This window comes from Cynara cardunculus, assembly GCF_001531365.2.
Source record: "Cynara cardunculus var. scolymus isolate 2C chromosome LG 12, CcrdV1, whole genome shotgun sequence".
Classification (NCBI taxonomy): Eukaryota; Viridiplantae; Streptophyta; class Magnoliopsida; order Asterales; family Asteraceae; genus Cynara; species Cynara cardunculus.
This window is the reverse complement of record NC_037539.1, coordinates 27,640,018-27,652,922: the sequence shown is the minus strand read 5'-3', so window position 1 is coordinate 27,652,922 and position 12,905 is coordinate 27,640,018. Positions and strand designations below refer to the sequence as shown.

Genomic DNA, 12,905 nt, shown 5'->3' with positions numbered 1-12,905 from the left:
AATCTATGACCCTGTTGGAGACATTGCATGTGAACATCAATGAAACAACCCCTGTCAGTGCAGTGACTATTACTGAGAAGAGAAAAATTGTTAACATAAATTATTATCATCGAAATAAAGATAATAACATATATAGAACAAGTGTTAACACACAAGGAACAAGTGTTACAGGCAAAGAAGGAACGACTCCAATATGTTCGGATACGACACATGAAAACTTCAACGGTAAAACCGTGCATTTTTTAATTGTTTTACCAATTTTAGTAATTAAAATCTCATTTACATAGGCATTCGAAGTAAGCGTGGTATACTCCTACCTCTTTTTGATGAAGTTACCAATCAAGTATTCAGAGGTTAGTTAGAGTGACTTTTAAATTTCACATCATCAAGAGAAAAAATCATTAATTACTATTGTAAACATTGAGGTGTCTTATCATGTAGGAGGTTGTATTAGGGCCGATGTCAATACTTCGAGCCAACATGACATCCTCCTGGGGGATCCGTACGATTTTGTTTACAATGGTATTCCTAGAAAACATCGTGTCTTGAAGAAACAAAATCCATGTGAATTTTGTGGAGCAAACCGGTTTAAATAATTGAATTCCCTTCCTTTTGTTGCATGAAAGGGAAGVCAAAGTTAGCATACTCACCCATTCCTGAGGAGTTATACAATYTTTTCTCATTACAATCTGAATTAGGCGAAATGTTTAGGCACAACTTACGTGCACACAATACGAACTTTTCGTTCACGTTAATGGGTGTAAACTTGGATAGTTCAATGACAAACATGACATCCGGAGTATATATATTTCGTGCGCATGGAGCTGTATATCATAAAATCGATCAGTTAGTGCCGAGGGATGGACAACCTAGGTACTTACAGTTGTACTTTTATGATTCAGAATAAGATTTATCGCATAGACTCCAGTGGCCAAATCTTGATAGAAATGGCATTGACATTTTGACTCGTGTTCTTTCTATGAATCCATATGTGAGAACATTTTGATGCCTTCGTGAGCTCGAACCACTCGGTAGCTACAGAGTCACTTTGAATGCTTCAATGAAACTTGACCAAAGGGTGTACAACCGACCGACCAAATCATAGGTTTGAATACAAGTACTTGGTTTATCCTTTTTGAAATAAAATTAGATACATACACTAAATAAATTGAGTTCTATAATTTTGTTAGGTTGCTGGTATTTGGGTTGAAGGCAACGACAACATAGCTGCATACAAGAGAAGTATTGTTGTGTGTGGGAGGTCTAATTATAGCCAAAATATTCAATATTACTTCAACTGTTATGACCTATTGTTCTATCCTTTGTTCATTCCCAACAGTGAACCTGGATGGCATTCTAATATACCTAGACATGGAGTGTTCATGAATCAAAGTGTTAATGATGATGAAAACATGGAGGACGATTTAGAAGGTACAGACCATGTTGCAATATTTACGTTTTAATTAAGGTAACAAATATCTGCTTAAACATATATGTCATCAGCTTATATTTATTTCATAACATAGACATTACGCAGAGGTTGATATGAGAGGCAACAAGAATACTGTGACGATGTGGGAATATTATTGTTATAAGTACCAGATTCGTTCGAATGAAAATGTGCTTCTATTGGGGGGAAGGTTGTTACAACAGTTCGTGGTAGATATCTACATCAATATTGAGACTTCACGTTTGGATTTTTGTCAGAAAAACTAAGCTAAAATAAGAGCAGACTTATACCAAGGTGTTATGGATTGCGTCAATGTCGATGAGGTGATGCCAAGTAGAAACGGACAACGGGTTGTGTTGCCTGCAAGTTTCATCGGAGGACCACGTGATATGCAGTGACGATTTATTGATTCCATGACTTTAGTGCAAGATGATGGGAAGCCCAATATATTCCTTACAATGACGTGCAATCCAAAGTGGCCTGAAATCCTTAAAGAACTATTGTCGGGTCAGACCGCACCTGATCGGCCAAATTTTGTTGCAAGAGTTTTTCGTGCGAAACTAGAGGATATGAAAGACCAACTCTTTAAAAAGCACATCCTTGGTAAAGTCGGGGCATATATCTATGTCATCGAGTTTCAGAAGCGTGGTTTGCCGCATGCACATTTTCTTCTGATAATGACACTCGAACACAAAATGACCAATTCATATCCTTACGAAAAGAATGTGTGTGTTGAAATTCCAGATCCAACTAGGTATCCCCAAATGCACGAACTGGTCATCCAACACATGATGCATGGTTCTTGCGGTCATTTATGACCGTCCAGTCCTTGTGTGCAAGGTGAGCCGAAAAATGTCGTTTCAGATATCCTAAACAATTCAACGACAAGATGATGTAGACTGAGGACTCATATCCATTATATCGAGGAGAAATAGTGAAATAAATGTGAATGTATGAGGCAATATCCTAGATAATAGATGGGTGGTTCCGTATAACCAGAAGCTGTTAATGATGTTCAATTGTCATATCAATGTTGAGGCTTGCTCGAGTATAACATCTGTGAAGTATGTCTTCAAGTATGTTCACAAGGGTCACGACAAACAAGTTGTTCATATCGATTCTAGGAAGAAAGGTTCGTTATTAACGAAATTAGAAGGTTTTAAGATGCACGTTATGTCTCCCCTCCCGAGGCGATATGGCAAATTTTTAGCTTCACACTTTCTCAAATGCACCCTTAAGTGATAGCGTTGCAACTCCATCTTTCCATCTCCGTAACAAACAGATGGTTAGGTTTAGAGATGACGATATGATGACAGATATTGTCGATAGAGAGAGAGTTAAGCGAACGATGTTGACTCCATTTTTTTGATAGGAATGGAACAGACATGAGTGCGAGACAATATTTGTACAAAGATTTTCCAAAACACTACACGTGGAATTGGAGCACACGTCGATGGAATCCCCGACAAAGAGGATTAATGAAAGGCCAACTTGTGTCTGCAAATCCAGCTGAAGGAGAGCGATTCTACTTACGCCTACTTTTGTCACATATTACTGGGCTTACTTGCTTTGAAGTTCTATACACTTCCAACGGATTATTGCACCATACATTTCGCAAAGCATCTCCTGAGAGAGGTTTAATAAAGAACGATGACAACTTATCTCAATGTCTTGTAGATGCCTCCTTATTTCAATTTTCGACTGCTCTTAGGATGTTATTTGCTACGAGGTTGATTTATTATGAGCCAGGAGATGTTCGCAAGTTATGGGATGACCAGTATGATTCACTTTTTGAAGATTATATACGACAATGTGAAAGTGCTAATCGAGTTCGTAATATGGTTCTAACTGATATCCTTATTTTTCTACAGTCTATGGGTAAGAGTCTTGATATTTCGATCTCCCAATTGTAGATGCAAATGCCAATTTTCAATCTAGATAATTTTGTGAGGTACAAGAGGAATGCTATATAGTAGTAGAAGACGAACACTTGCGTGACCGAGACTCTCTCAATTCCGACCAGAAATACGCATATGATGAGATCATGAGGCATGTAGACGAGGATTGTCCAGTAGTGTTCTATATAGATGGTTCGGGTGGAACTGGGAAGACATTTTTGTACAAAGCTTTTCTTGCCAACATCGTTCACATGGTCTTATTGCTCTAGCAACCGCTTCGTCGGGTGTTGTTGCCAATAATATGCTTGGAGGGAGAACAACTCACTCTAGATTCAAAATTCCTCTCAACCTTGATAATAAATAAATGTGCAACATAAAAAAACAAAGTGGGGCTGCTCAATTGATTCAAGATGCAAAAATAATTATCTGGGACGAAACGTCAATGGCAAAGAGGCAAGCGGTGGAGACGCTCGGTCGAACCATGCAAGACATCATATGGGTGTTACTCCCATTCGGCAGAAAGATAATGGTTTTGGGGGGTGATTTTAGACAAGTATTACCAGTCGTGAGGCGTGGAACCCGAGCATAGATTGTAGATTCTAGCTTACGGATGTCACCTCTTTGGTCAATGATTAAAAAGATAAGGTTAATGCTCGATATCAGATGGAGATGAAGAAGCGATGGACGAAAGCTTTATTCGCATACCGGATGACATGACCATTCCCTATATTGATAAAGGTAAGTCAAAAGATGCGTTGATTGACGCAATCTTTCCATCTCTGCAAATCAACGAAGCTGATTTGGATTATATCATTTTGAGGGCGATATTATCAACTAAAAATAAGCATGTCGATGAGATTAAGGATCAGTTGATCGACAAGATTTCTGGAGATGAAAAAATATACTACAGCTTCGATGAAGCAAAAGATGATAAGAACAACATCTATCCGTTGGAGTTCTTAAACTTTTTAACTATTAGTGGTTTGCCTCCTCATTATCTTCGTCTCAAAATTGGATGCCCAATAATACTGTTACAAAATATCGATCCCTTGAATGGATTGTATAATGGCAGTAGATTGATATGCAGAGGCTTTCAACAAAACGTCATCGATGCAGAAATAGTTGTTGGTTAGCATGCTGGAAAAAGAGTATTTCAGCTGAGAATTCCCTTATGTCCGTCCGGAGACAACATGTTCCCATTTAAGCTGAGGAGAAAACAGTTTCCAATTCGGCTTAGCTTTCTATGGCAATCCATATAGTTCAAGGCCGAACAATTTCGAATGTAGGTGTTTATCTACCAGAATCAGTATTCTCACGCATGCAACTTTACGTGGCGTTGTCCAGAGGGATATCATGAGGCAATACGACGGTGTTAGTGAAGCCTATTAAAAAATTCAATCATGCCGGAGTCTACACCTCAAACGTCGTCTATCAAGAAGTTTTACGTGATGAATAGGGTATAATCAACAATTATATTATTACACATCTGGTACCATATGTTTCTATTAAAACCATTGTGCCCTTTTTTTGCAGGAAATATATACGAATGAGTGCATCACGAAAAACAAACAGCAGTTTGGACATACGGATGAACATTATTTAAAACGATTGTATTTCTTTGTTCAGTCAAGAATTTCAAGTTTTATAATGAGTTCTAGGTAGATGGGTTCAGAAACCCAATACGTGTGTAATTATTTTTTCATGCGATCTTGCTAATACATCGTATTAACCTTCAACTTTATATATTAGTTGACTTGCAAAACAACCACACAAACTCATGATTCAAGGCCAAACTAATGTTTAAGAATTGTGATTTACCCGCGCTGTATCGTGCGGGTACACCACTAGTATATATATATATATATATATATATATATATATATATACAGAGAGACAGGGAGGGTTACTTTGCAAACCTCCTATTTCATGCAAACAATAGAAATCACCATCAACCAATAGAATAATTCCATGTTTTTCTCTTTAGTTTTAATGAATAAGGGTATGAATGTCATTTTACTTTGTAATAGATAATCTGGTAACGTTTTAATTGTTTTTAAATATGGAAGATTAAATAAAGTAACTGTTTTGAGGAAAATGTAAATCAATTGATTTTAATATATTATTATTACCATTGATATTTTATATTCTTTCATTAAATTAAAAATACTACATCAATCACAAAATCTATTTGTAATAATTTATTTCTTATGAAATTATTTATTTCATTGTCATAATAACAAAAGAATCGGTATTTTTTTTTCAATTCACAAGTAGTTACTGATTTATTAATAAAATAGCTGTGATATTTTCCAGATTTTGACTATATTGTTTTATTTTCATTCGTAAAACAAATGTCATTAACGAAACCATGTTATACAATTTTCAAAATGTTTTAAAAATGAAACTAATTTCATTTTGGTTAGGAACCATGAAACTACTTTCATTAATGAAATAATAGTATTCAGGTCTTGAAATGTTTCATCGACTGAATCATATTTGGTTTCATTAATGAAACCAATTTCATCTTGGCTATAAACCATGAAACCGATTCCATTTTTGTTAGGAAACATGAAACAAATTTAAAAATGAATAAAATATTATTATTCAGTTCTTGAAGTGTGTCATTGATTGAACAATATTAAGTTTCATATGTAAAACCAAGTTCATCTTGGTTAGAAACCATGAAACCGATTTCATTTTGGTTATGAAACATTTCAACAAATTTCGCTGCTGAAACAATGTCATATAGTTTTTGAAATTGTGGAGTCCATGAAACCAATTTCAATGATGAAACAAATTTCATTAACGAAAACATGTTATTCAGATTTTTGGAAAATGTTCCATTGACTGAACCATATCTGGCTAAAATTTCATTATGCAGATGAAGAATGAAACCAATTTCATTAATGAAAAAATGAGATACATTTTCCAAAATGTTTTTATTGATAAAACCAATTTCACTAATAAAATCGTATTATTTATTTTGCAAAAAAATTTCATTCATAAAACCAATTTCACTAATGAAATGTTTTTCAAATCCAATAATGTTTGATCAAATGAAGATGAATCTGAGGGTAATTCTTTTTTGAGAACATGAACTCAATTTCACAAATGAATTCATTTTATTTTGTTTCTAACAGGTTTTAGTCATGACACCAGTTTCACTGATGAAATAAAATTATTCAGTTTTCAAAATATTTCATTTAGTTTTCAAAATGTTTCATTCTTTATTGTTGATTAAAGTATATTTTTATGTTTTTTCATTTATTAGGATATCTCTCGTTTTATTGTTCCTTAGTTGGCTCTATTTTTAGTATGAAGGTTATTTAATTTCTAATATTTAGTCATAAAATAAAGAGAAAATTTCTTCAACATATAATTTCCCAGATTATCCTAACAATTTTGGTTAAAACCGTATATAGAGATTTTAAAACTATGATTTTGTTTCATTAATGTTAGGATATCCAAATTAATATATATATATATATATATATATATAGGGTTGGGTTCACGTGAGACCAAGGGTTTTTCGTGAGACCCGTAAGACCAATTTATTTTCATTGATCAAATTTATGAATTAATGATCTAATGGTTGCAAAGTTGCAAGRTGGCAATTTCGTAATTAGTGAGAAGTCTCGTGGCGTTTATAAATGTTCAGATCTGACGATTGTAAATCTAATCCAAGGGTTGAAAATTGGTCTTACGGGTCTCACGAAAAACCATTGGTCTCACATGATCCCAAGTCTCTCTCTCTCTCTCTCTCTCTATATATATATAAAAGAGGGATCAATATATATTAGAAAGTTAAAAATGATGAAATAAAATTATTCTATTTTACAAATTAATACAAATTCGGAAGTTAAAAATGGTTTGCCAATTTTGCCATTTCTTGATTAAATATTAAACTTTTTTTTACTTTTTTAATATAACACATTTTAATCATGACCATTGATTAAGAAAAAGGATGGATAAGATTGGTTTGTAGGGTTTGCACAAAAAGGGGTGGTTTGCATTTGATCGCTCATATATAGATATACTAGTTGGATGCCAGCGCAATGCAATGTTTTTTTTTTGTAAATCGAAGGTATGACGTTTATGATCATTATAAACTTCAAATTTTATAATGGTTGACTGACCAGAGATTTGGAAAGAGAATTGCACGATTAACGGATTTCCAAACACATATCAATTGTTATTCTTAGATTGTTTAATAATGATTTTCACTTAATGCAACTCATGATCAATAAAAAAAACCAAAATTCATGTTTAAACAAAATGGAGATATAATCATCTAAAATAATATAAATCGACACATATAGAGTATGAGAAGATACCACTTGAAGCATCGATATGTAGATATGCCCTGTAAGAAATGTCTTATGATTATAATAGATATATATACCAAGCGTAGATGTAAAAAAATGTGTAATAATAAGTACTCGTTTGTACCTTATTAATAACGTAAAACTTCTTTATACACCACGCTTGATGTGTAGACTTTACTAATATATTTGTACCTTATTTGGCAGGCTTTACTAATATCTTTGTATTTTCACATGATGCCCCTCTTGATAACGTCACATAAAGTTGTCCATGAGAGAATATTGATTCTGGTAGATACACACCTACATTAGGAATGGTCTATCTTTGAGCTTTATTGGTTGTCATAGAAAAGCTAAGCCGGGCTGGAAACTATTTTCTCTTCAATCTGAAAGGGAACATGTTATCTTCAGATGGACAAAGAGGAATTCTCGGCAAAAATGTTCTCTTTCCAGCATGCTGACCCACATCTATTTCTGCATCGTTTACGTTCTGTTGAAAACCTTTACATATCAATCTAGTGCCATTACATAAGCCATTAAAGGGATCGATATTCCGCAATAGTATTATTGGGCATCCAATTTTGAGCCAAAGGTAATGCGGGGGCAAACCACTGACAGTCAGTGAATTTAAGAACTCCATTGGATAGAAGTTATTTCTATCATCTTCTGCTTCATCAAAACTGTAGTAAACTTTTTCATCGTCGCCGAATCTATCAATCAATTGATCATTAATCTCATTGACATTCTCATTTTTTGTTGATAATATCGCCCTCGAAATGATATAGTCTGAATCTGCTCCGTTGATTTGCAGATATGGAAATATTGCGTCAATCAAATCATGCTTTGATTTATCTTATCAGTATAGGCAATGGCCATGTCATCAGGAATGCATATAAAGCTTTCTTTCATCATTTCTTCATCTCCATCACCCACTCGTAATAGAAAATCTGAAAACCATGGATCATTTAGTGCTCTTATATTGAGAGTTAAACGTATTTTTTTAATTGAAGACCAAAGAGGTGACATTTGTAGGCTTGAATCTACAATCAGTGCTCGGGTTTCATGTCTCAAGACTGGTAAGACCTGTCTAAAATCACCTCCCATAACCATTATTTTTCCACCGAATGGGAGTGTCACCCCTGTGATGTCTTGCATTGTTCGATCAAGCGCCTCCACCGCCTGCCTCTTAGCCATTGACGCTTCGTCCCAAATGATTATTTTTGCATCTCGTAGCAATTAAGAAGTCTCGTTTTGTTTTTTTATGTTGCACATGGAGTTGTTGTCAAGATTGAGAGGATTCTTAAATAGGGAGTGAGTTGTCTCCTACCAGGCATATTATTAGCTGCAACACCCGAAGAAGCAGTGACGAGAGCAATGAGACCACGAGAATGAATGTTGGCAAGCAGTGCTTTGTACAAATATGTTTTTTCAATCCCACCTGGACTATCTATAAAGAACACTCCTAAACGATTATCGTCTATGTGCTTCATGATCTCATCGTATGCGTATTTTTGGTAGAAATTAAGGGAGTCTCAGACACGTAAATGTTCGTCTTCCACAACTATGGAGTATTCCTCTTGTACCTCACAAAAACTTCCAAATTGTAAGTTGGTATCTACATTTATCTTTGGAAGATCGAAATCATCAAGATTTTTACTCATAGATTGTAGAAAGCTTATGATATCAGTTAGGACCATATTCCGAACTCGATCAATACTCTCGCATTGTCGTCTACAATCTTCTGAAAGTGAATCGTAATGCTGATCCCACAACTTGTGCACATCTCCTGGCACACAATAAATTAATATTGTCGCAAATAGCCTCCTTAGAGCTTTGGGAAACTGAAACAAAGAAGCCTCTGCAAGACATTGTGATAAGTTATCGTCTGTCTCTAATAAGCCTATCTCAAGTGCTGCTTATTGGAATGTCGGGTATAATATGCCATTGACTGTGAATAGATCTTTAAAAGATGTAGGCCCATTAATATGAGATAAAGGTATGCCTATGTAGTATTGTACTCCTTCAGTGGGATTAGCATAAACCAGTCGTCCTATCATTGATCCTTATTTTCTCGGATTCCAACGATCTGCGCTCGCATTTCATGTGTAATGTTGTGATAACCGGGTCCTGGTTATTACCCAAGGTATTTATTATGTGAATTAATTGTTTATGTTGATACATGCTTACATGGGTTAAATACGTAAGTATGTGTATTTCATGCATGGGGATATATGCATAATATATATAGGTGCATATATATATATATATGTATGCATGATATTAATATGCATAAGCATGTGTGTGCATGAGTTATATGTATGCATGAATTTTATATGCATGCATGTGGGGGGGGGGTGAGAGAGTGACCGACTTTCCTATTCTTGGAAAGTATAAATAGAGGGGTTGAATTATCAGGCAAATTTTTCTTGCTTTTATAGGGAAAGTGAGAGCAATTGAGAAGTTTGTCCGGAGAATCAAGTTTGGATTCAAATTGACTTTTTCATCTTCTTCAATCTGAGTTTTTACTTAAAGGTGGGTTCTTTCTAAAAATCTCTTTTAAAAGCTTTGGTTATTAATTTTGAAAGAGTTGCATATTATCCTTGAAAGGAGTTGTGCGATTTATGTTATCCGAATAAAGGGGTGGCCGGATTAAGTATAAACCGCAGATAGTGTTGTCCGGATTGTTTCTAAACCAGACATAGTATTGTCCGGATTACCTTAAACTGGACATGAGTAATCCGATTTTGTTTTAAACCGATCATAGGGTCGTGCGATTTAATGAGTTAGTGAGATTTTGAATTATGTAAACCGGACAAAGGTTTTGAACGGAGAAGTAGGAATACGACTAAGTATTGTATGGTTTAGACTTAAATCGATCAAGGGTTGTCCGGATTAGTTGTAAATCGACCAACTGTTGTCCGGATTGATATATCGGACAAGGACTTATGTTAACCGGATTGATAAAACGAACAAGTGTGCTGTCTGGATTTGTATATCGGACAAGGGGTTGTGTTGTCCAGATTGCTTGTCCGGATAACATGTCCGAACGACTAGTTGAGGTAAATTGAAAGTGTTGAGAATGCTTGGAAGTTTTGCAAATTAATAATGATTATTATTGGATTAAATTATGTTATTATAAAAAGGGGTATTTTATATCTTCTTAAAATAAAAGATATGTTCCTACCAAGCGTGGTGACGTAAGTCTGTTTTGTTATGGAACTGGATTTTTGGGAAATGTTTCTACCAAGCGTGGTGACGTAAGTCTGTTTTGGTATGGAATTGGATTTTTTGGAATGTTTCTACCAAGCTTGGTGACGTAAGTCTGTTTTGGTATGGAACTGGATTTTTTGGGAAATGTTACTACCTAGCGTAGTGACGTAAGTCTATTTTGGTATGAAACTATATTTTGAGAAACCTTCCTACCAAGCGTGGTGACGTATGTCTGTTTTGGTATGGAATTGGATTTTGGAAACTGTTTCTACCAAGCGTGTTGACGTAAATTTGTTTTGGTATGAAACTTATTTAAAGAGATAGTTCCCCCACACATGGTGACTTTTGTCTGTTCTGGCTTGGAACTGGGAATGGGTACTTACAGACGTGGTGACTTTTGTCTGTTCTGATAAGTAACCCTTTTTGATGGTGGAACGAGGGTGGCATATCAAGGAGAGGTGTACTTGGAATAAAGGAGGCATTGTCATATGTGGATATTACTATAACTCTTATTATTATTACTAATTCGATTTTATAACTTTGAATCATCATTTCTTTGTGATCTGATGAATTAAAGATATTATTCCTATTTAGAAATAATAATTTAGATGTTATTGAGAAGGGGAAAACAGTTTGTCATAAAGGGCAAGTATTGCCTTAATCTTTCCATTAATATTTACAGAGGAATTCTGGTCTTTTAGTCTAATGAATCAAAGAGACTTTGGTTGCAATGATAGTTTCATTTTGGGAATATTGGATCTTTAAGCAGATACATTTGTATCAAGAATTAATGTTATTATGTTTATCCTGTTATTCATTTTCTTGAGGGCTGCAATGTTTGGTTGAAATGCAAAAATTATTGAGCAAATATACTTTATTGTATTTTGGTGTTTATCACCCTACATTTGCAAAGAAGGGATTTTCTCACTAGACCCTTCTGGGCTAACCCTCATTTTCTGTTTTAAAAATGTGCAATGCAGGAACTGCGGGGTCTAGGGATAGTAAGGGGAAAGGGAATATGTAATTATTTTTTTAATCTGATATCTGCTTTTGAAGATCTGCATGAGATTGCTTGTTTTTGAAGATACATGTTGTTATACATGTGATAGTACATGATTTTATTTTGTACATATAAGAATCCTTGTACTAATGGGACCATTGTGTTATAACTGGGTTTTCTGCAAACCTAGTCAAGGTAACTCTATGTGTTTATTATGTGAATTATGTGATAGCATGCATGATATCTTAAAGTATAAATGGATGAATTATGTGCACATGTGTGGTAATTTGATATTATGCATACATGTCGAAATTTTATAGGCGGTTATATGATAATATAATATGTGGGATATTATTATAATCCAAACCTTCATGGTTAAGAAATCATGAATTTTATAATGAAAAACCCACCACCCAAAGATATTTCTATTGGATAAAGGATTCACCGCCTATGAGTTTTATAATAATTAAAATAATCTCCACCGCCATGGTGAGAGTATTTAAAGAAAGAAAGAGATAAGATTCTATCTTATCACTTCATATTTGGAGAAAAAAATGTTGAAAGAGAAAAAGAGTGTTGTGGTGGTGAGAAGTGTTCTTGAAGAAATCTTTTGTTCAAAACTGTTTGAAGAGATTGTGATTTGCTGTGTGTTTTAAAACTGAAGAATCTGTGATTATTAAGGTGAGTTTTTGATGACTAAAACCCTTATATATATTGTTATATAAGCTGCTGGGTTTTGATGTTGGTTTTAAAGAAAAGATGGTAGAACTATTTTGATAGTTTAAAGGTGTTATTGTTATATATTTGAGTATTAAAAACTGTTTTGTGAAAGATAAAGAAGAGATTGCTTCTTCAAAACAGTTTGGGAAATGATATCCTGTCTTGAGGATTTAAAAAGGGATATGATGTTTTGGAAATCATTGAAAGAATAGATTGTTCTTGGATTTGAAAGGTTTTGATGATAAAACTGTTGGTTGAAAACTATAGAGAATATTCTTTTGAGACGATTGTGATTTTGATCTGTC

At 34.5% G+C, this 12,905-nt stretch overlaps 2 protein-coding genes across 2 annotated transcripts; one reads left to right on the top strand and one right to left on the bottom strand.

The window, feature by feature from the left end:
- The first annotated feature begins 4,028 nt into the window (after positions 1–4,028).
- Positions 4,029–4,481, top strand: LOC112523812. Its single transcript, XM_025133484.1, has one exon. The coding sequence runs from the start codon at positions 4,029–4,031 to the stop codon at positions 4,479–4,481; it is 453 nt and encodes a 150-aa protein (XP_024989252.1).
- Positions 4,482–8,040: 3,559 nt separating this feature from the next.
- On the bottom strand, positions 8,041–8,864 carry LOC112523811. Its single transcript, XM_025133483.1, has 2 exons — positions 8,768–8,864; positions 8,041–8,522 (listed from the first exon to the last, which is right to left on the bottom strand). The coding sequence occupies exons 1-2, from the start codon at positions 8,862–8,864 to the stop codon at positions 8,041–8,043; spliced, it is 579 nt and encodes a 192-aa protein (XP_024989251.1).
- Positions 8,865–12,905: the final 4,041 nt, after the last annotated feature.